General features: G+C 54.6%; 2 protein-coding genes across 5 annotated transcripts; one reads left to right on the plus strand and one right to left on the minus strand.

The window, feature by feature from the left end:
- The first annotated feature begins 670 nt into the window (after positions 1-670).
- On the plus strand, positions 671-17070 carry CIZ1 (CDKN1A interacting zinc finger protein 1). Of its 4 annotated transcripts, XM_055326772.1 has the most exons (18): positions 671-766; positions 1240-1363; positions 1597-1712; positions 3216-3287; positions 5065-5294; positions 7487-7580; positions 7767-7875; positions 8390-8690; positions 8775-8958; positions 9171-9289; positions 9914-10111; positions 10800-10924; positions 12822-12909; positions 13356-13469; positions 13672-13824; positions 14791-14860; positions 15066-15187; positions 15542-17070. In XM_055326772.1, the coding sequence occupies exons 2-18, from the start codon at positions 1245-1247 to the stop codon at positions 15755-15757; spliced, it is 2430 nt and encodes an 809-aa protein (XP_055182747.1). In that variant the 5' UTR covers positions 671-766; positions 1240-1244; the 3' UTR covers positions 15758-17070. The 4 variants fall into 4 exon arrangements, with proteins under 4 accessions (XP_055182747.1, XP_055182733.1, XP_055182741.1 ...); XM_055326758.1 differs by having other exon boundaries at positions 8390-8958; XM_055326766.1 differs by lacking the exon at positions 3216-3287 and having other exon boundaries at positions 8390-8958.
- BBLN (bublin coiled coil protein) lies at positions 16884-20371 on the minus strand. The gene is made up of 2 exons (XM_055326779.1): positions 20141-20371; positions 16884-17362 (listed from the first exon to the last, which is right to left on the minus strand). The coding sequence occupies exons 1-2, from the start codon at positions 20217-20219 to the stop codon at positions 17190-17192; spliced, it is 252 nt and encodes an 83-aa protein (XP_055182754.1). The 5' UTR covers positions 20220-20371; the 3' UTR covers positions 16884-17189.
- Between the last annotated feature and the right edge of the window lie 2497 nt (positions 20372-22868).

Below are 22868 nucleotides of genomic sequence, written 5' to 3' on the forward strand. Positions count from 1 at the left end.
CCGCGGGTTGTTAGGCTCAGGTGGGGGCCAAGGACGGGGACGCCAAGATGAGCGGCCGAGGGGTAATTAGAGTCTTTGAGGGCCGGATAATTTCAGGGTCAGGATGAACGCAGTCTTCACCTTGCACTCAGCCCTCCTCACCCCCTCCCGAGTCAACTCGAAGAAGCACCTTGGGACGGACCTCCCCACCCCCTTCCGCCCGCGGTGCCCGTCACCCTCTCGCCGGGTCAGTCCTCGAACGTGCAGCGGCCGCCTGCACGGCCCCTCCCACCCCAGCCCCGCGCGAGGCCTCCGGATCGCGGGACAGTGGCAGCCGCGGGGAGGTCGATTGGGGTCGGTCCTTCTCGAAGTTGCCCGCGATGTCCCCGCCAGCCGACAGACCCCTCCGGGAGAGAGACGGACCTCGGGCTCGGAGCCGCCGGTTCCAGGGGCGGAGGACGCGGGGCGGAGGGTCTGCGCTGCCTAGGGCCCCCTCTCAGCCCACGGTCGCGCCCGCCGCAGCCGAGGCGCCGGGTAAGCGGGGGCGTCCCCGCAGCCGGACCCGAGCGCAGGGCGGCGGGCGGCGGGCGGCGCCGGGTCCTCCGCTCCTCCAGAGGGCGCTGCGGCGGCCGGGTCCGCGGGGCGTTCTAAGTGGCCGAGCCCCCAGTGGGGGCGGGGCGATTGCGGCGGGGGTTCGGGGAAGCGAGGTCCGCGGGCCCCGCGCGCCTGGTGGACGCGTGCAAGGCTCAGAGGCCGGCTGGCTGGAGGCTGCGGGCGTCGCGGGCAGGTGGGGTAACCGGATTTGACGTGGGTTGCTGGCTGGATCTGCAGAGGAAGGGGTTAGCGGAGTGGGGGGCGGAAGCCTGCCTCCCACTTTGTTCAGAGGCCAAAGCGAAAGATTGGGGTTCTGTTATTGACGCAAAATAGGCACGAGGGAGGGGTGTGGTGTGGAGAGGGGCTGGCATAGTGATGGCGCGAGAAAGGCTGGGGGTGGGGGGAGGTGCATTTGGGTCTGACGCCCCTGGAAGGACCGAGCCAGGGGAGTAGAGATGGTGGGCCAGGTTGGGAGGGACTTTTGGCAAGATTTGCGGAGAGTGGCGGGAGGAGGGGTATTGAAAGCATGAGGGTGCAAATGCTGCAGGCTCTTGGCAGGACTGGGGTGTGACCGTGAAGCTCAGCGGGCAGGTGTTTGAAGGCCATGGGTGGGCCTGGATGGGCACAGAGGCAGGTGTCGTGGCTTACCCCATGTCCTTCCTTCAGCCACCATGTTCAACCAGCAGCAGCAGCTCCAGCAGCTCCAGCAGCAGCAACTCCTGCAGCTCCAGCAGCTGCTCCAACAATCTCCACCGCAAGCCCCGCTGCCCATGGCCGCAGCCGTCAGCCGGTGAGTTACCCTCCCGAGGGCGGGGGCGGTTTCAGCCCTGTCACTCAGGCCCCTGGCGTGGAGACCCCGTCCCAGCCCTTTCTCCCAGGGACATCCCTGTTTTTCAGTCTTGAAAGCCATTAATTCTTACCTTAAGAGGTTCCTCTGCAGTAGAGAGGGGCTGAGAATGGAGGTGAAGGAAGGGGGGGGTCTGACTCTCCCAAAGCCCTCTGATACCCTCTCCCAACACACAGGGGGCTTCCCCAGCAGCAGACACAGCAGCAGCTTCTGAATCTCCAAGGTGCCAACTCTGCCTCCCTCCTCAACGGGTCTTTGCTACAGAGAGCTTTGCTTTTGCAGCAGTTGCAAGGTAGGCCTCTCTGACTTCTTAGTGGCGTGGCCTAGCATCCCCATTTGCACTAAATCTCACCAAGTCCACACACCAACTCTGAGAGGGAGCTACTCTTGGCGTCCTAGTTTGCAGACAAGGATTCTGAGGCTCCAGGAAGTGGAGTCCCAAAGTTGTCTCAGCTGGACACAGGTCTGATTGTAGAGGTGTGCCCTTGGCCACAGTGCTGGCTCTGCAGGCAACACTCATCATAGCTCGTTCTCATTCAGATTAGATGAGATGATGGATGAAAAGATCTCTTCGGACCACCCTCCGCCACATCCCATGTGACAGATACGGAAGCCGAGGTCCAGAGCTGGGTCTGGACCAAGTCCTTGCCCTGGGTCACTCAGCTATATGAAGGCCTGAGCCTTCTGACCCTGCATCTCTGAGTAGGTGCCTCTAGCCCTGTGTATTAAGCTTGTGTCCTTGTCTGTTTCCCTACGTGGAGAGCAGCTTCTCAGCTCTTCCTTCAAAGATGCTGTTCCAGATACTTATGGCTCATGTGCAGACCCAGCCCTTCCCAAGTGGTAGCTGTGGCTTGCTGCGTGGTTCTTCTGGGCAGTACACTGTCCTGAGACCTTTACAAACACAATTCCTTGACTCTGCTGATAACCCTGGGGGTAGCTGAGAGACACACTCATGATCCCATTTTATAATGAAAAAAATTGAGGCTCAGAGAAGAATCATGTATTCACAGTCACACAGGGATTAGGTGTGGATTAGAAAGAGAGTTAGAGCCCAGGTCTGGCTACAGAGCTGTGTTCTTACATACTAGCCTGTCCTGCCATCCAGCAGAATACACTGCCAAGTCAGAAGATGCAATGGCTGTCACTCTTAGGCCTGCCATATGGGCGTGGAAGGTCCTGGAGTTTATTTACAAATGATCAATGGATAGGTGGAGAGAGAAAACCACACTCAGGGACCCACAATATATACATATGTATTTCCCCCTTTTTGTTTCCCATTTTAAAAGTCACACTTTTCAAAGAAAAGTGAAAGCAAAAAAACTTTTTTAAGAGAATAAGGAAACCCACATTGTTATAGACTTCCCTCCTAGAGGAAAAAACAACAACACTTGTCAGGGTTTTGGTGCATTTTCTCCATTTTTTTCTAGGCTCAAAGTTAGGAATTTGTATATGATTGTGGTTGGTTATTGACATGTAAGTGAAAGGCTGAATCTTACTTCTTTTTCATGGAATAGAATGGCATGATCATTTACCAGATGATTTGAGCATCTCTGTAAAAGTTATTTTTTAACGGCTGTTTGTATTCTACTGGAGGGCAAGCGCTCATGTACCAAAACTCAGCTGCTTCCTTTTTCTTTATTTTCTTTTTCTTTTTTCTCCGTTTTAAATAACATGGGGATGAATATCCTGTTTGAGACTATTTCCTTAGAATGTATTCCCAAAAGTAGAATAGCTGGGTTGGGGGAATGGATGTTTTATGGCTCTTGATAAGTATTGCCAACTTGCTTTCCCAAAGGACTGGACCAGTTTGCAATGCCACCAGCCACGTATGACAGTGCCGGTCTCACCATGCCCACGGCAACACTGGGTATTATATACTTTTTTATATATATACATGTATATACATATGATTTACTAACTTGGTTGGCAAAAAAAGCTGTATCATTAATGTTTTAGTTTACATTTCTTGGAGTGCTAGTTCAGTTTTTTTGTCTGTTAAACATTCGTATTTCTTTTTGTGACTCGTCCATGTCCTTTGTCCATTTTTCTTTTAGATCTTTTAGATCTTTTAGATCTCTTGATCTTTTTAAAGAGCCGGTTGGCATTCTCTCTGCACATATATGTACATGTATTTGTTTTAAGTTAATATTAATTGAACACTTACCGTATACCAGGCACACTTGTATATCTCCTTGAATCCTCATAAAATAGTGAGTCAAGTGCTATTATTATCCCATTGTACAGATGAAGAAACTGAGACTAAGAAGGAGAAATTGATTTGCTCACAGAGCTTTGGTTATAGAACCTGAACTAGCTGTTAGAGCTCCTCTGATCCATGTCCTCAACCCCTGTGCTTCCTGTCCCAGCTTTGGGGCAAAGATTTGAACTGTCTTTTATGGCTCAAATACTTCCTGAGCAGTGGGCCTCGGAGCTAGATGAGGTGCCTGCCCTTATAGGAGTTCCCACTGTGGTTGGGTGGTGGGCAGTGGGAAACAGACAAGGAAAAAATTGTGCAGCTAGTCCTAGAACAGCTGGGGCCTCTGGAGACACAGAGAGGATCTGAGAAGGCCTCTCAGATGATAAACACCTGAAGGGAGATCTGAAGGATGACCAGGAGATAGTGGGGGGCAGAATAGCTGGGGCAGAAGGAACAGCATATGCAAAGGCCTGGAGGCAGGAAGAAATGAGGCTTGTTGAGGGATGCACAGAAGCATATAGCTGGAGTGTAGTGGATGCATGTGTGGGGAGACGGGCAAGAAAGGAAGCCTGGGAGGAGGGCAGGGCCAGACCCTGCACGGTGAGGAATGGGCTCCTTTCCAAGCAGCAGGGAGCTATGGAAGGATTTAGGCAGGTGGAGAGGGGTGGAGGCAGAATGAGCAGAGACCCTGGGCAAGCTGCACCTCTGCTTTGTGCCTGTTTTGTTATTGGTAGAGACATAATACCTATGGTATGCTGATGGTAGCTGGGTCGAATGACTGAGGTTGTGCGTGGGAAATGCTTAGCAAGTGCCTGGTTCCCAGTAGATTTTTTTTTTTAAGATTTATTTATTTATTCATGAGAGACACAGAGAGAAAGGCAGAGACATAGGCAGAGGGAGAAGCAGGCTCTTCGCAGGAACCTGATGTGGGACTCAATCCCGGACCCCGGGGTCATGACCTGAGCCAAAGGCAGCCGCCCAACTGCTGAACCATCCCAGCAGTAGATTTTTGATGAGGGTGGGGGTGAAGGGGGATGGGAGAGTATCTTCTTATTCCAGGGACCAGTCAGTCAACTCGCTGGTTCTCCCTATGGGTACTGTGCTGGGTCTTTCACATATCTTAAGGTGTACCCTAAAGCATACCTCAGAGGGTGAGTGAGGTTGCAGGGGAGGCTGACCAGGGAGGCATCTGGAGAGGGAAAAGCAGTGTCCCTCTCCTCCTCAGCTGGAGAGAAAACCAGCCCTAAAGTCCCCTCACCGCCAGTGCCTAAGGTGGGAGTGGGCCTCTGGTGCTCATCTCTCTTCTCTGGCTGTTGTCGTGTGGGAAATGTCCCTGTCAAAGTCATCTGTGTTGTTTCCATGATGCTTTGGGGCACTGACACCTGACCCTGGCCTCTACCATGTGAACCCCATTGTAATCCCTCTTCTCCCCTCTTCCTGCCCACAGGTAACCTCCGTGGCTACGGCCTGGCAACCCCAACCCTGACGGCCCCCAGCCTCACACCCCCTCAGCTGACCACCCCAAATCTACAGCAGTTTTTTCCCCAGGCAACTCGGCAATCCTTGCTGGGTCCCCCTCCTGTCGGGGTCCCCATGAACCCCTCCCAGATCAACCTTTCAGGGCGGACTCCCCAGAAACAGGCCCGCACTCCCTCATCCACTACTCCCAATCGCAAGGTAAGTGGCAGTGGGGTACAGAGGATGGGGATGGGGTAGGAGGTCATACCTGTGTATCAGCCCAGTTCTACCCACGTGGCTCACACTGGCCTTTAGGCAGGTCACATCCCTTTTTGTCCTCAGTTTCCCCATCTGTAAAAAGAGGGGGGTAAATTGACCTTGTCTAGTGTTTCCCAAATTTCAAATATTCTTGCATTGACTTTTGCCATGTCCAGATACCACAATAGTACCACCAGTACTATTTTTTACCGAATATTTCTGTCTTTGTAAACACCTGGAGATAAAAACGACACCGGACACTATATTAGTTTTAGGTGTCCTGTGATGGTTCTCTGTAAATCCACGCTGCCCTGTAGAAAGAGAATATGAGCCATATACGGAATTTAAATGTCTCTCTCTAGCCATCATATCAACAAAGTAAAAAGAAACTGAAGAAACTGGTGAAATCAATTTTACTAACAGATTTTAGTTAACTCAATATGTAAAAAATATATATGTATTATCATTTCAACTTTTATTCAATATTTTAAAAAATGGCCGGGGCATTTTACATTCCTTTTTCTTTTGTAGCAAGTCTTCAAAATCTGATATCTCAATTTGGCTTGCTACGTTTGGAGAACTCAAAAGCCTGAGCCACCTAGCTTTAAACGAATTAGGTTCTTGTCGGTTACATTTATTTCACAAAGAAACATTATGTTACTACCTGAAATGTTAAAAAAAAAAAAAAGTCTAAATTAATTGCTGTAGGTGGAAGTAAAAGAAAGGTAATTGGGTAAAACAATGTTACAAAACCCTAAACTCTACATGTTGCCATCCTAAGGTTCTAGAGCTGCACCCCTAGCTCCTTGTGCCTTGCCCAGTGTTGGTGTGGGTGTGTGGGTATGTGAAAGGTGCCTCTCTCTGTCATAAGCTGAGAGAAGCGAGATTTGCCTGGGGATAACTTCCTTTCAGGGACTGTCCTGTGCCCGAGTGTCCTGACAGCTCCTCACACACAGCACACTCCTGAGAGCATTCTGGGCAAGGCTGGTGCCCCCCTTCTCGGGTTCTAAGGCCAGCTCACACCTGGAGGTGAGGCATTTCCCTCCAGAGAGGGGTCCCGGCCTCCAGCCTGCCAGTTGGGCCTGTCTTCACATATTCTTCTTGTCTAGTGCTCCTGCCACTCATTTGACATCTGTGTAAACTGAGGGTCAGGGAGTGGTGTCGAGACAGACACCACTGGGCTGCACTGCTGTTGAGACAGACCCAGTCCCCAGGCCTCCTAACTTATAGGCCAGCAGTGCCCCTGTCATGCAGGGTGAGAGCCAGGTCGTTTCTGAAGGGCATGGAGTGCTGATGTGATGCCCGTTTCCACTGGGAGCAGGTTCCTTCAGCTTAGGGAGCAGGGGCTAATTGGAGCCCAGGACCAACCGGAGTTGTGCATTTATTTAACAAACATCTCTAAGTCCTGTAGGGACTTCTGTTGTGGATGGTGCATCTAGCCTGACCCTTCACGGAGTCTTAGGCTGAGGAGGGTAGTGACAATGGCGAGACATTAATGCAAATAATGTTCCTACCAATTATTTAAGAGTGGAATATTCCATAAAGAGGAAGCCCAAATTCCTTTGGGAACCTGTATTCTGGGGTCAGGAGGGCTTCTTGCAAGAAGTGCCTTTGAGGCTCTGGGTGAAGGCCTGGGATGGGAAGAGGCCTAGGATTTGGGGGAACCAGAGAGAAGACCAGTGTGGATACCGAGAGGGTGAAGGGGAGAGTGAGGAGGTGGCTTGGGGTGGGGGCGGGGGGACAGAGGTCCAATTGGATGGTGGGTGGGGGAGGTGGCTTTGGGCTTGGGTGAGGAAGGAGTACTCTAGAGTCAGAGGAGTCATAGGAGGATTTTAGCCTGAAAGACAAAAGACATGATCAGGTTTGCATTTTAGATGGATTCTTCTGGCTGCTTCATGGAGAAGTCACTTGGGGAGTCAGGAGGGGCCCTCTGTGTCCCCCAAATCTGGGTTAACAGCCACGCAGCTGGATGGACCCGCCTAGACAGGATTCCTGGGGTGCTTAGGATCATCTCTGGGCAGTTCTGGGCCCACAGAGTCCCCAGGCTCCTTCATCCCCTAGGAGACTGTCATAGCTACTCTTGGGCCAAGGTATACTTAAGGTTATGCTTAACTGGGCAGCAGATGTCAAAACTAGTTTCTGAAAGGAAGCAGGATTCTTATTCTCAGACAATGCCTGCGGAAGATGAGTCAGACCCCCCAGAGGGGTCTGAGGAAGCTGTCGCGCCCCAAGCAGACACACCAGAAGGTAAGACAGGGAGGCTGCTGGCCCTTTGGAGAGGATACAGGTTGGGGCATGTGGGTGCAGGGTCGGTGATGGAGGCAGACCTGGGAGGCAGGGCCCTTGGGGGGAGGGGGAGCCCAGGCCCCATCTCTCGGAGCTAGTTTGTACTCTTCATGACATTGGCAGTCACTCATCTGCCCTCCATTCCAGACCAGGATTCCCCACCCTGCCCAGATGGCATTGCTAAGGAGAAACACACTGTAGCACCTGCTCCCGAGTCTTGTGAGGCATCTGAGCCACCAGCTAAGAGGTCAAAGAGGTAAGTAAACCATGCTGAAAACCCACCCAGGGCCCAGGTGCCTCCTACTCTCATTCTTGCAAAGGCTGGGGGTGGGTGTAGGTCAGGACCCTTCACGGAGCTGGAGTAAGGAAAGGGCCTTGATGTCTGGCTTGAAGGAAGGTCAGACCCAATTCTGCATCTCACTGGAGTCTCCAACCGGAGAGTCTCCAATGTTTTCTCTGGCACTGAGCCACCTGGAGGCAGGCTAGGTGGGCGGGTCAGAAAGGTGAACATGTGTATCTGGGAACTCAGAATGGGCAGAGGATGGGAGACTTTACAGGGCCTTGGATACATATTAGCAGATGTGGGAGGTGGTGTGTGAGTGATCCCCCCAACTTATTTAGGTACACTGGGGCTGGCAGAGCTGCGGGGGCTTGCCCCAATGCCCAGCTTGTACGTGCTAAAACTAGGACGGAACTGGGTCTTGACCCTTTTTGAGGGGCCCCTGGGGCCAATGGGGAGATACTGGAAGATATCTTTGGATCCTTCCTAGCTCAGAGTTGCCCACGGAGAAGGGGATTCCGGGGCAGCCGCAGGCCCGCACCACAGCCCCGAAGCAGACACAGACACCCGAGCTGCTGCCTGAGCCGCCAGAAGCCCGAGTTCTGCCACGATTCCAGCCCCGGGTTCTGCAGATCCAGGCCCAGGTGCAGCCGCAGACGCAGACGCCGCCACAGGTGCCTCCCGTGGACATGCCAGTGCAGCGCCTCCTGCAGAAGCAGGTGCAGACACAGACCTCTCCAGACCATGTGGGGCCGCAGCAGGTGCTGAAGGAGGCAGAGCCGCAAAAACAGGTGCAGCCACAGGCACATTCCCAGCCCCTGGTGCAGAAGCAGCCACAGCTGCAGAAGCAGGCACAGACGCAGACGTATCCTCAGGTCCAGCCGCCGGAGCAGCCACTGAGACAACCTCCAGGGCAGCTGCCAGTGCAGGCACCTGACCCCACTGAGGGACAGCCTCAGGCCCCGCTACAGGTGTCAGTACCAGCATTGGAGCAAGCCCCGGTGCCGGTTCATTCCACAGAGCTGGAGACGCCTCCTGATAAGGGAGATAGTGGAGCTGGTCAGTGAACACTGGTTCCCGGTTGCCTGGGGATGGGACAGCTCTGCCAAGACCCTTCGATCCTCCCCCTGGTGCTGTCCAGTCCTGACCAGGGTTCGGGGCTGTTCCCACCAAAGGCTTCAGGATCCTGGCTGTGGGGAGAGGAGGTGGCTATCAGGCCCACCCAGGTCCCTCTGGGCCCTGGTGGGAGATGGACCCATCTTTCATTTCAGGCCTGGAGGAGGCCTCGCCAGAGCCAGAGGGCGCCCAGGGCAGCATGGAGAGTCAGGACGAGTTGACCAGTGGCCTGGATGTGGGAGAATGTGAAAAAAGGGCAAGAGAGATGCTAGGGGTGGGTAGACATGCTCCTGGGGCTGCATGGGTACCGTGGGGCCCAGTGGTGGGACGGCCTTCCCGCCCCCACCCCTAGGCCCCCTTGTGTGCCCCACCCCCACCCCCACCACTGGGGCCCGTGGGCAGAGCAGACTGGGTTTGACCATTGCTGTGTTGCCTTCACACACCTTTGCTCTGAAGAATCAGAGGTGCTTTTGGTGACATGTCCCTTCCAACCTGTTCATCCCCAGACTATAGCCTTGGTCCCCTCCCGAGGTAAAGTGTTCTGGGGTAAAGCACAGAGCAAAAGCCTGTGCATGCAGTTCAGGTTCCAGCTCTATCTCATAGTGCAACTGTGGTCAAACTCACCCCCTTCTTTGTACCTCGGTTTCTCCATCTGTCACGGGAGGATGGGATGGGGTGGACTTTACAGTTGGGTGGGCTTAGACTTGAGTCCTGGCTGTAGTACACCCTAGCTCTGTGAGCCTGGGCAGTCAGCTACCAGCTCGGCACCTCAGTTTCCCCATCTGCGAAGGGGGCTGTTGGGAGGGTCTGGTGAGATGCTGCTTCCGGATGCTTGGCGCCTGGGCTGGCCGACCATAGGTACCAGCTGGTGGTAGCTCTGCCCCTGCCTCTGCTGCAGGTGTGGGGTGCCGGAGGCTCCCTGAAGGTCACCATCCTGCAGAGCAGTGACAGCCGGGCCTTCAGCACTGTCCCCCTCACACCCGTGCCTCGCGCTGGCGAATCCACATCTGCCACCCCTGCCACTGCCAGCACACCCTCTAAGCAGACCCTCCAGTTCTTCTGCTACCTCTGTAAGGCCAACTGTAGCAGTCAGCAGGTACTGCCGGCCAGGTCCCGGGAAGGGGAGTCCAGTGGGCAGAGTGGGGGTATCTACAGGGTGTGCCCGGGCCTGGCTGCCGTGCCTTAGTGGCCCTGAGGGCCCTGTGAGCACCATTCATGAAAGCCATGCATCTGTTCTGAAAACATTTCCTGGCTAGCCAAGAAGTTAGGATCTTAGAGTCCAGCAGACAGGTCTAATTCAGCCCTGACTAGGTGTGTAGAAGCCAGATGGTGAGTTCCACTCCTTATGCCTCTGTTTCCTCATGCATCAGATGAAGAAACAATTAGAACCCACCTTGCTGGGAGGTTCTGACGATTCAGTGACTTGACATTGAAATCACGAGCCCCTAGGCCCAGTCCAGAGCGAGTGTAGCCTTACCAACAGCGTTATACTCCTAATATTATGACCATTTGCTGTTGCTGCCTGTGTCATCCTGAGCATAGCCGTGGGGTCTGGAGGTCATGTCCCTGTCCCTGAGGAGCCCACACAGTGTCCAGGAGGAGCAGCAGAAGCTCTGGCTGCTGTGTGCTCACTCAGTGCCTCCACTTGCCATCCTCCTCTGGCCCCCAGAGGGCTGTAAGAAGCATGGCATCAGCGGCAGTGGGGTGACCATGAAGCTGCAGGCCTGTCCTCTGGGCCCTGTGCTCGCCCACTGTTCTGGGGCTCACTCTTCATCCCGCTGCAGGAGTTCCAGGACCACATGTCGGGAGCCCAGCACCAGCAGCGGCTCGGGGAGATCCAGCACATGAGCCAAGCCTGCCTCCTGTCCCTGCTGCCCGTGCCCCGGGATGTCCTGGAGAGAGAGGATGAGTGAGTGGGGGGATCTCTGAGGCATTGTACTTGGGGGTAGACAGTCTCATGCTCCAGGCAAAAGCTGAAAGGGGCCCTGAGTCCAACATCTGCAAGGTCTGCCTTTGGGTTAAGTGTTGCTTTCTGCCAGAGGCCTCTTTACACCATTAACTGTTTATATCTTTGGACCTCAGTTTTCCTCATCTGTAAAACGGCTTGGTGAAGGGTGCAGTGCAAGAATTCATGAACTAGATAGTTTTTTAAGGTTCCATCGAGGCAGGAACAGGGTGACTACCTACATGGAAAGGAAGCGGTTTGTGGCACAGACCCCTACTTCCCTGGCATATGTGTTAACTCCAATCAGGGGGCTGGATCTTATGGCCTGATATTACAGCTACCCTGTATTTCCCCCTTTCATTGTCATAGGGGCTTCATTGATCCTATTTATGAGCCCTCCTGGAGTCCAGGACTAGCTCTTGGGCTAGGGGTGCTGATGGAAGCTGGAAGACCTTTCACCAGCAGTCACAGGTGCCTTCAGGGAGGGGAGAAGCAGGTTGGCACTGCCTTGGGCTGTGCTGGGGGGCATGGGCTCCATCTTACAGGATAGCTGCCCCTCAGCATCAGGTCTCCTAATTGTTCTAGAGAATATAGAAACAGCTTTGATGTGCAATCTCCCAATTTTAGAATGCTAGCAGCTAGTTTGGAATCAGAATGAAGCAGAGCCTAGGGAGGCTGAATCAAACCCCTTCATGGGGCTGGACAGGCCTGGAGGCAGTGGGGTGGGGACTCTGCCTGCGTGCTCACAGAGCGTCACAGCTTGGAGCTCCCTGCTTGCAGGGCCTGGGTGGCCTGGGTAACGGAGTGCTCCCTCCAGAGGCAGCAGTGTCTCTCTTAGGTGGTTCTCACTTGGAGAAGAACTTTGTGACATGGTGGTATAGCATGTTCTTGAGCTTTAAACCTTCCCCTGCTCAAGGACCTAGGAATTACACTTAGGTGAAGAGATCATAAATACAGAAGAAAGATGACTCCCAAGGATGTTCCTTACAGAGTAACATTATGATAAAAAATTTTAATTGGATGCTGTCTAAAATCTCCATACCTGTAGGATTAGTTAGATCAGGCTTGTCTGCTTGATGGAACAGCTCACAAATAGGGCAATACGAGGGAGTTCATGAGACTATGGAAGCTCAGTTGTGCAAAGACGGATCTTGTGACAAAAGAAAAGTCGAAGAATGTAGCCCATCCTGCGAACAGGCTTTAGGTGTAGGACATTCACTGAACCGTCTCCTGATGACGTCTTCCTATGAAGCCTGACTGGGGCCCCTGAGGCCACACAGAACATGGCAGTCCTTCAGATAAGCTTCCTTCATGCAACGCAGTCAGAAGCTCTGGGCGGATGCCGTGCCCAGCCCAGGGCTCTAGGATAGAGTCCTGGCCTCCCAGAGCTCATCACAGTCCAGTGGGGGCAGGGATGGGATCGGGTCCTCCCTGTCCATTGTAGCAAATGCTGTGGTGGTGGCCCCTTAGGGCACCAGAGGGGGGTAGGGGATGTGGGGGATAGGAGAGGGTAGGTCCAGGGCAGGGCAGGAACAGCTCCAGGAATGACCAGGCGTCTACATTGAAGGATAAAGAGGACTTTCCAAGGCCAGGTATGCTCAGTGCTGTTACTGTCCTGCTGGCCTCCTGGTATCCCAAATGCTTCCAAAAATCTTTTCGCCTGCTAGCCTTCTTTGGTTATTATTCTGGTGTAAGCATTCTTCCAGATGCATCTCTGAACCATTCAACAATGAGTTTCTAAAAAAAACATCCCATTGGCATTGTACTGTATTACACTTATGGAGCATCTTGGGAGAGCGGCTTGTTGTTTTCCCAACAAGAGCAGTGTCACACTATACTTGTTTTGATTGTCACCATTCAGAGAGCCCCCGCCAAGGCGCTGGTGTAACACCTGCCAGGTCTACTACATGGGAGACCTGATCCAGCACCGCAGGACACAGGACCACAAGGTATGAGGGCTGGCAAGCTGCGAGGGTGCCCACAGGGGCTGTCTCCCAGCCCACGGTTGGGAGGGGTGCAGTAAATGGCCGGCTTTGTCTCTGCAAGGCTATCAGTCCTAAGCATGGCTTCTCAGGGCTTCAGTGTCTCCATCTGTCCAATCAGGCAAGGTACCATCTCACCCTGCCAGTCAGCCACAGGGCTCATGGGTGTCCTCCTTGGCAGCCACTCTCTCTCCCTGCCCTATGTCCGTCCTCTGTTGCCATCTGCCATCCCATCTCATAGCCCAAGGGGTGGGCGGGGGGAGTGCGTGCCCACATTCTGGTAAAGGAGTGGAGCACAGCCAGCTGATTACAAATGTGGTGGCCAGTAGGTGGGATATGAGGTGTCAGGGCACAGCTGGGATGCACCTGGGGACACCACCTGCCACCCACTTGGCCTGCCCTCCTTTCCACAGATTGCCAAGCAGTCCCTGAGACCTTTCTGCACTGTTTGCAACCGCTATTTCAAGACCCCCCGCAAGTTTGTGGAGCACGTGAAGTCCCAGGGACACAAGGACAAAGCCAAGGAGGTAACCCAACCAGCTCCCTTGGAGGACATAGGCCTAGAGAGGCACAGAGCCTTGGCCAAGGCCACACAGTGAATTGAGGTTTATCCCAGCTTATACTCCATGTCTAGAGGGATTGGGACTCTCAGGGGTGTGGTAGAGGTGGGTGGGGTGGCACCTCAGCTGCCCAAAGCTGACCTGAGCCCTGGCCCACTCCCCTGGGCAGCTGAAGATGCTCGAGAAGGAGATAGCCGGTCAAGATGAGGACCACTTCATCACAGTGGATGCCGTGGGCTGCTTTGAGGGTGATGAAGAGGAGGAGGAGGAGGAGGAGGAGGATGAAGAAGAGATCGAGGTTGAGGAGGAATTCTGCAAGCAGGTGCTTGGGGGCAGAAGGGGTGTGGGAGGCAGACTGGAGGCTGGACTCCCAGCTCAGAGGGACCTCACCCCATCTCTCTGGGGTCAGGGGGCATAGTGCTAGCATTTGTAGGCACAAATGCATGACATGATTTAGTATGAATAGGATTGTATCCCTTATGACCAGGTGTAAATGCACATCATGAGGATGGCGGGACGGGCAGCAACATGTGAGAGCCTCGAAGCCTGGCTGAAATTTTGATGTCAAGGAAGGGAAAGGGCTTCTTAGTCCAATAAGGGCATGGGGGTAGCTATGTGGGGTACACAGGAACAGTCAGTGCCAGATGAGGATGATGAAGATAGTAGCAGTCAACACTTTTTTTTTTTTTAAGATTTTATTTTTTTATTAGAGACACACACAGAGAGAGCAAGAGAGGCAGAGACACAGGCAGAGGGAGAAGCAGGCGCCATGCAGGGAGCCCGACGTGGGACTCCATCCCGGGTCTCCAGGATCACGCCCAGGGCTGAAGGCAGCACTTAACGGCTAAGCCACTGGGGCTGCTCTAGTCAACACCTTTTGAGCATTTGTTATACACCAGGAGTGTACCAAGCACTTTCCTGGTTGAATCTCACCAACTTGGGTGCCAGGATGTGACTCCAAAGCCTGTGCTCATAACGTCCCAGCTCTACTGCCTCCGATGAGCGAGGAGCTGGAGGAGCTTGGATTCTTTTTGTTTAAGAAATGAAAAGCAGCTGCTCTGAGCCAGGCACTGTGCTAGCTGTGGGGATATGTGGCGATCAAGCCCCTGCCCTCCTGGGGCTTGCCCGTTGCAGTCCAGAGTGGTGAGGGGCAGCCAAAGGGGCCATTGTGGATGGGCTGTGGGTGGTGGGGTGCAAGGGTGGCCTTCAGCCCCAAGCAGGCCCCACCTGCGTCTGGGAGGAGTTTGGGGGAATCTTAGAACCAAGGCCCACACTTGTGTATTTTCAGGTGAGGTCCAGAGATATATCCATAGAGGAGTGGAAAGGCTCAGAGACCTATAACCCAAACACCGCATACGGTAAGACCCTAGCCCTGACCCCACCTGCAGAAGCGGAGGTCCTCAGGCCCAGCCCCCAGGGCCCAGCCACAGCATCGTGGCCGGGCAGCCTCTCCCCTTATCCTCTTCTCTCCTACCTGGAGGCCGAGTGAGCAAATGGGCTCCTAGAGAGAGTGGGATGCCAGGTTGGCATGGGGATGGGTGCACAAACTCTGCAACCCCACAGGCGTGGACTTCCTGGTGCCCGTAATGGGGTACGTTTGCCGCATCTGCCACAAGTTCTACCACAGCAACTCGGGAGCACAGCTCTCCCACTGCAAGTCCTTGGCCCACTTCGAGAACCTGCAGGTGAGCTGGGCCTCCTGCCCCACTCACCTACCCTAGCTGATGAGTGCAGCCAGCAGCCAGCACCCCCAACCCCCCACCCTCGTGCCTAGCCTCAGCCCATGGGCACACCCCCCAACAAGAGGGCCTCCCCACAGAGGGAATCTGAGCAGGGGTGGGGCCCAGCCCTTTCTGCTATTGTTCTGCGGACGCTGAGGGCCAGGCCCCAGGAGGCTGAGTGTATCACAAGGGCACACACACATAGAGGTCACATGGCATGCCCAATGCAGTCTCAGTCAAGCCGGGGAGGCAGCTGCCAGCAGGGAGTGTTACCAGGTGGGGAGGAAGCCCTGCCTCATCTGCACCTTCTGTGTCCAGAAATACAAGAAGGCCAAGAACCCCAGCCCTACCAGCAGGCCCGTGAGCCGCCGGTGTGCGATCAACGCCCGGAACGCTTTGACTGCTCTGTTCACTTCTGGTGGCCGTGCACCCAGCCAGCCCTGCAGCCAGGATACAGCTAAAACCCCCAGCAAGGTGACAGCCCAACCCCCTTCTCCCCCACTTCCCCGGCGCTCAACCCGCCTCAAAACCTGATAGAGGGCATGCCTCCTGCCCACCCTGTTTGGGTCTAGGTCTGCTATGCTTTTTAGAGTCTGTGTGGAAATTCTGATGTGGTTGGTGTTTTTACTGAAAATCAAATAAAAGAAGGTAGTTTGGCCACATAATGCCCACCAGCCCTTCTGTCTGGGTTGACGGCGGGAGGGAGTACCGCAGCCAGCTCTCAGCCAGCACCCACCCTCTTTAGGCATGGTGTGGTGGCTGAGCTGGAAGGCCATAGGCCGGCTCCCTAAGCAGGGCCTCTGAGGTCACAAGGTACTCTCTCACAGCCTGTTTCCCTCTTAATTGGGTGATCAGGGCTAGGAAAACACCTTTACCTTCAACCAGATCTCATTTAATTCTCACAGGGACCCTAGGGAGCAGGTCTTATTATGATCCCCAAATTATAGGTGGAGAAACTGAGGCCTAGTAAGGTCAAGTAACTTACTTGCTGGAGGCCATATATCTGGTGAGTGACCAGGATTTGCCCTAGGCCAGACCTCTGGGCCCCTCCGCTGGCCTCTCTCCATTTGGACCCCATGGAAGCTGAAAGGCAGGAGTGGGGGGCCTCCCTGACCTCTGGTTCTGAGTCTGTGGTTCAATAGCAGGGGCCCGCCCTTCTTGTCAGGCAACCCAAAGAAGAATCAGCAGCAAATGGGGCCCAGGAGGAGTTGGTTCTTTGGTTCTGGTATTTCCCCATCTGAAAAAACCCTTAGAGGTAGACAACCTGACCAACCCTGTTATTGGCCAACTAGGAGGACTGAGGCCAGGAGCAAGAGGATGATGCCCAAGGTTACACAGCATGAATAGGTATTGGCTGTCTTAAAGAAAAAAGGCCCTAGGACCCAGAGAAGCTGAGTGTATCTACAGGGTCACATAGCACGTCCGATGCTCGTGGCTGGGCTGGGCAATCACCTGCTGTCCAGGATGGCACCGGGTGCAGAGGAAGCCCTGCCTCACCTTTTTCTTGTGTGTACAGAAATACAAGAAGGCTGAGAACCCCTACCCTATCAGCAGGCCCATGACTGCCAGCACATGATCAGTGCCTAGAATGCCCCCACTGCCCTATTCCCCTCTGGTGGCCAGTGGGGTCCTCAGTCCAGGATACAGAGGAGAGGCACAGTGGTGTTGGAGACCCGTTTAATGTGGACGCTCAAGGCCTGGGCAGAGTGAAGAGTGCCCCAGAATTGGGCAGGCAGGCAAGGTGGGTGGGTCGAGGGCCCACACCTGACCCCGGGAGGGGATGTCGGATGTTGGGGGCTGGCCCAGGCATGCCAAGGGGAGTACCAGAAGGGTGTCCAAGGCAGGCAGACCCACTGGGGGACCTGTAGGCCAGCCCCTGAGCAGGTGTTGAAGCCAGGTGGTGAGTGCCTAGGCCAGAGCCTAGCCCAGGGAGGCAGGGTTGGAGCTGGCTGGGAGTTCCCAAAACCTAAGGACTGGCATCAGGAGGGGCCTCCCCAAGCTGCTGCTGGAACTCAAGGCGTGTCTGCCGGTTGGACTCAAGCAGCTCTTGGAGGCGGGCATGGAGGTGGTCATTCTTCTCCTCTAGGTGGTCTAGACAGGAGTTGATCTGGTCCAGCATGGAGTTGATGGCAGCATATTCTGGAAGGAAAGGAAAAGAGAGCCAAGGTCCCATGTCTCCTCAGGGTTCACAGATACCCTCCCCCACACTGTTCCCCAGTGAGACAAAAGGGCTTTGGCCAAGTCTGTACTCCTTTCTGACCCTCTGTGTCACCATCTGGAAAATGGGTGGAAAAAAGAAAAAGAAAAAGAAAGAAAGAAAATGGGTGGATACCGCAAGTGAAAGGCTTTGGAGAAATAATACCTTGTTTCTAGGATTAGGGTAGTCAGGGGGAGGTCAGCCAGGCAGTATCCTACCAGGAAAGTCCTGCCAGGTGCCTAGTCTCCTCTCTACTTCCTTCATCAGCTGCCTAGAGGCCAGAGCCCACCTCTGTCCTCCTGCAGGCCCTACTCTCCAGCTCCTCTGAAGCTCCCCCTGCCCTGAGGAAAAAGCACCACCTAGATTCCCAGGCCCCACCCCCTCCAGCCCCACCTTCCACTCCCTTTCCTTTCTTGTCACCCACCTCTGCCCACCTCTGGTTCCTTGAACATGCTGTTGCCTCTGCCTGCAATGTGTTCTTCCTTCCCCTCTCATCCTTCTAGTCTCAGCGTGGATGCTGCCACAGGGAGCTTTCCCAATGCCCCAGATGGGATCCCCTTCTAGTCCCGATCCCCTTGCCCTCCACACACCTCCACAACCTCTGGCTTGTCTGATGTGAGTGTGTGCTGCCGTGTCTCCCCCACCAGACTACAGAGCTCAAGAGACGGGGAATGTTCTTGTGTTCACTGCTCTCCCCGATGCCCTCACTGTCACATAAGCACTAGTTGAATGAATGGATAGATGCATGGATGAGTGAATGAAGCCTCTGACTTTCTAGCCTTTCTGCATTTGCTCACCTGTCTCTGCCACTCAGAATGCCTCAACCACAACAGCTATTCAAGGACCAGCTCAAAAACGCCTCCTCTTCTAAGAAGCCTTCCCTGGTCTCCACCAGAAACCATCACTCCCTCCTCCATGGCCACTCCTGACCTGCCTCTCAGCAGCACAGTGTCCCTTAGGATCCAAGGTCTGGGCCCGTGCCCACTGCGGACCCAGTTCTGAGCCAGCCCATGACTCAGATATACTCAGCTGCCAGTCTGGGACAAAGGGGAAGTGGCTGGCAGTGTTTGGAAAAAGTCAGGGCTGGAGGAGTGTATCTGGGATATGCGTGCAAGTGTGTCTGCATTCTGGGGAAGAGCACCACCGCCCAGAGCTGGCACACCTCTCCAAGGACAGTCTTAGCAAGTCCCTGCTGGATATTAGAGTCCAACCCCCTTGTGGTACAGATGGGAACAGAGGCCCAAGAAGGAAGGGACCCACCCAGGATCCTCCAGCTGGTTGGTGGCATAGCCAAGATTCAGAAGGAGCAGGGGCACTTGGGTTTTGGTCCCAGCCTCTGCTCCACCCCAGCAAGTTACTGGATCTTTTGGGAAGGCAATGAGGCCTGGGATGTTGTAAGGATTCCAGTATATTAAGAACTCAGACAGGGTCTGGCCACAGCAAGTACTTTTAGTAAATGGTCATTACTACCAACACTCACATTCTGTGTGCAGAATGGGGGAGGCGGGTGGTGTCTCCACACCACTGGGGCCAGGCTTTATCTGTGCCAAGGGCACTTTCCAGTGCTAAGCCTTTGCCTTCTGCCTGGGACGCCACCTCCCCACTGCACTAAGTCCTGTGAATCTGCCAGCATCCCCTCAGTGTGACACGTGAGCGGCTTTTCCCGATTGCTCCCACTGCAGGCTTACTTACACACATCTGGCTGCTGTTCACCTGAAGTGCCCAGGGCAAACCAGCCAGCCTGCCACTTACCTCCCTGTGGAAGGTCCTCTACCTCTTTATTAAAAGCAGACCCCGGGTGATCAAAGTGTTCTGAAACAATTGTGATAGATGCACAACTCTGAATATCCTAAAACCCACTGACGTGTACAATTTAAATGGATAAATTGTATAGTATGTGAATTATAGCTCAATAAAGCAGTTACCCAAACAAAACAAAAAGCGGACTCCATACTTATCTCACGTTTACTAAGTCCTGCTCTCCCACTTGAGAAACCAATCTTTATTTTACTAAAGAGAATAATAACCACTCACCAAAGAACATTTGTATGCTTCGAACCTATTAACTATTTTCCATTTGTTTTTTTCTTCATTTAATCCTGACACATTGCAACGCAGGAGATACTACTCATTATTCCTGTTTTACAGATGGGGAAACTGAGGCTTCCCAAGGTGAAAAACAGCTGATGGTTCTCCCTCCACCACCATTCCCACCCGCCCCCACCCCCCCACCGCAGTGCCGCGCAGGCAACAGGCTGCGCTGTAAGCAGGTCACAGGCGCCAAGGCTCCGGGTCGCACCAGCCAAGGTGGCTGGGGAAGCTGACTCAGCAGGGCGGGTTCGCCCACCCAGGCAGCCCCTCCTGCTAAGCCAAGACGGCCCACCCGCCCCACCCCCTCAGGAGCCTCCGTGTGCTCACGGACTACAGGGAGTGGCTGGAGCAACTGTCTAAAGGGCGAGTGAACCTGAAGTGGCCTCAGTTTCCCCGACTGTAAAACGGGGCGGGTTGCCCGCAGTTCTTCAATGCTGCGGTTTCCAGGGACCCACTCACGGGTGCTCGCCCTGAACCCCCGGGCCGGCGCCTGCAGCCGCAACCCACCCAGGGGCGAGGGGAGAGAGGCTCCTGCGGTCCCCTCCAAGCCCCCAGCCTGGCCCCGGCCCCCATTCCCAGGAGGGCAACCCTGGGAAAGCAAAGGTCGCTTCGGCAGTCCCCCGGGTCACCTGCTTCCCCGAAGCCGTCGTCCTCGCCTTCCGCGCCCGCCTCCACCGGCAAGCCCAGGTCCCCGTTGGGGCCCGACATTGCGGGCTCGGGCGCCGCGAGGGCCGCGCGACGACGGAACGCGGCGACAGGCCCGCGGACAGCCGGCGCCGGGCGGAAGGTGCAGGCGCGGGATGGAACGCGGCGCCGGAAGAGCGGCAGCGCCGGCGGAGCGCGGCAGGGCGGCCGGGGCCCCGCCCCGAAGGCCGGAACCGCACGGCGCGAGCCCCGCCCCGCCCCGCCCCGCCCCGCCCCGCCGCCAGAGCTCCGCCCCCGGCAGCGGTCAGACCGCGCCCCCACGCCCCAGGGCCCGCCCACTCCCTGCCTCACAGGCGCGCTCTGCCCCCGAGCCCCGCCCCTCTCCCGGCCGCGGGGCGGGGCCATCCCGGACTGCCCGCCCCGAAGCTTCGGCCTGGACGCCTGGGCTCGCCGCTGCGGCCCGCGAACCCCGCAGAAGCGCAGGGCAGCCCGGCGCCTCCTCTCCGCGGGTCCTGCAGCTGGGGACCTGCGAGTCGGCGGGCCGGCGCCTCCACGTGGCTTTGGAAGAGAAAAATCTGTAAAATTTTTCTTTCTTAGAAATATATTTATTTCCTAGTTCTGGGCAGCCCGGGTGGCTCAGGGGTTTAGTGCTGCCGTCAGCCCAGGGCGTGGTCCTGGAGACCCGGAATCGAGTCCCGCATCCGGCTCCCTGCGTCGAGCCTGCTTCTCCCTCTGCCTGTGTCTCTGCCTCTCTCTCTCTCTCTGTCTCTCTGTGTCTCTCATGAATAAGCAAATAAAAACTTAAAAAAAAAAAAGAAAAAGAAATTTATTTCCTAGTTCTGTAGAAATGGTTGTATTAGATGTTCTCTATCATTTAATAATATACTTGTGGACTAAAAGATAGAAGTGCTGTATAAAATCAGCCAATTATGTTACACTAGCATATCTGCCTTTATTGTGTTTGTCATTAGTCTGAATAGAAAGGCCTTTAAAATTGATTTTTTTTTTTTTTTAGAAAGCATTTGAATGCATTTTGTTTGGTATTGTATTTATTCAATAAAGTGATTAGTGCTAAGTGTGAACTGAGACGCATGGCTTTGGAAGACTTAGGTTCACGGCCTCAGTGAGAGTCATAGTCTGTGTTGGCACAGAGACGTGCGTGGCTTCAGGATAAGGCTGGCCCAGCTGCCATCACCCTCCACCCCTTTTGCCAGCTGAGAAAGGGAGGCCTGCCCAGAGTCACCCACCAAGCCACTTTCACTCCTGAGCTGGACCCAGAGGTATCATCCTGGCCAGGGGCCCAGCTGAGTCAGGCTCACTCATGGGACTCCTGTAGCTGCCCACAGGCCCCATGGCTACAGCAGTCGTTGCTGGTCTCACACTGGTGGTTTCTGTGGTCAGGACATCCTTAGGATAGGGATCAGACTTGGGTATGTCCCCAACCGCTTGGCATTCCATCTGTCACCCCTACCTTGGCCGGGCACCAGCTATCAGCTGTTGGGTGCCAGGGTCACTGCATTCCATTGTGGCACAGCCCTGGCGGCCCAGGAGCCCAAGCCCACAATGTCCGGCCCCAGTGGGGACCTGAGTATATGTCCCAAATGATGACAACAGGGAAGGATCCTCTGTGTCCTAAGGAAGGTGGAAGTGAGATGAAGTCCACAGCCTACAGTCAGAGCCACCAGTGACTTGCATACTGGCAGCCCTACCTTCTCCCCCCCACCCCGGAACCAGGTGGGTGAGTGGAGGTGAGGCCCACATTGAACCAGTGAGCAGGATTGAGAAAGAGGTCTGGGCATCTGCCTTTGGCTGATGGGTTGGAGGCCTTCCTTAAGACCACAGCATTTCACCAACCAAGAGAGCAAAGCGCGGTGTGTCCTGACTGGCACAGAAACACCTGTATCCTCATGTGGCACGCAGGTCTGCAGAGACAGGACAGAAATACAGGTCATCTATGTGGACGTGCTGACATAATCCAAACACATTTATCCCTTTAAGTATGAGACATCCAAACAAAAACTGAGGCACGTGGTTTTCTCCTAACTGTGAAATCACATGTGGGATCACAGGACCTGACTCTGTATCTAAACCAGGGGACAAACTTGCAGACTCCAGGGCAAGGGGATGGGCAAACAAACCCTCAGAAAGTCACGTCGTTTTTCAGAAACATGCCTAGGCATGCACAGATACGCATACCACAGGGACACAGCAGATAGATGCGAATGCTCATGCACAGAGCCTGCACAGGGATGCATGATGCACACATCCACCTGTCCGAGTGCCCAGCTGCCCTCAGGCATGCTCCTAGTTGGTTAAATGCTATGGTCCCAAGGAGGGCCTCTCCCTCTGGTCACCTCGCTCCCTCACTCAGGACCCATAAGCCAAACCACAGGACAAAACAGCCACCTACTCCATCCAGCCCTGATGGGGGAAGAGAGTATGCCTTGCTGCTACCCTTGTTCACCTGTCTCCCCATCTCATTAGCCTTGCCATGATTCCCTCTCCAAATCTAATGTAGTAGTCTGCCCCCAAAGATATCTGGATCCTAATCCTTGGAATCTGGGAACAGTACCTTATTTGGAAAAAAAAAAAAGAGCCTGTACAGATGTGATTACATGAAGTATTTTGAGATGAGGAGATTACCCTGGATTATCCAGGTGGGCCCTAAATGCAACCATAAGCGTCCCAGTAAAGAGGGAGGCCAAGGGAAAT

The sequence above is a fragment of the Nyctereutes procyonoides genome, unplaced genomic scaffold (assembly GCF_905146905.1).
Source record: "Nyctereutes procyonoides isolate TBG_1078 unplaced genomic scaffold, NYPRO_anot_genome, whole genome shotgun sequence".
Taxonomy (NCBI): domain Eukaryota; kingdom Metazoa; phylum Chordata; class Mammalia; order Carnivora; family Canidae; genus Nyctereutes; species Nyctereutes procyonoides.

Excerpts from the sequence above, each read along its gene's own strand:
- CIZ1 (XM_055326758.1), top strand. The coding sequence starts at position 1,245 with ATGTTCAACCAGCAGCAGCAGCTCCAGCAGCTCCAGCAGCAGCAACTC. Across the intron at positions 7,876-8,389 it reads CCAGCTAAGAGGTCAAAGAG|CTCAGAGTTGCCCACGGAGA; the intron begins GTAAGTAAACCA and ends GATCCTTCCTAG. Across the intron at positions 14,861-15,065 it reads TAACCCAAACACCGCATACG|GCGTGGACTTCCTGGTGCCC; the intron begins GTAAGACCCTAG and ends GCAACCCCACAG.
- BBLN (XM_055326779.1), bottom strand. The coding sequence starts at position 20,219 with ATGTCGGGCCCCAACGGGGACCTGGGCTTGCCGGTGGAGGCGGGCGCG. Across the intron at positions 17,363-20,140 it reads CGACGGCTTCGGGGAAGCAG|AATATGCTGCCATCAACTCC; the intron begins GTGACCCGGGGG and ends CTTTCCTTCCAG.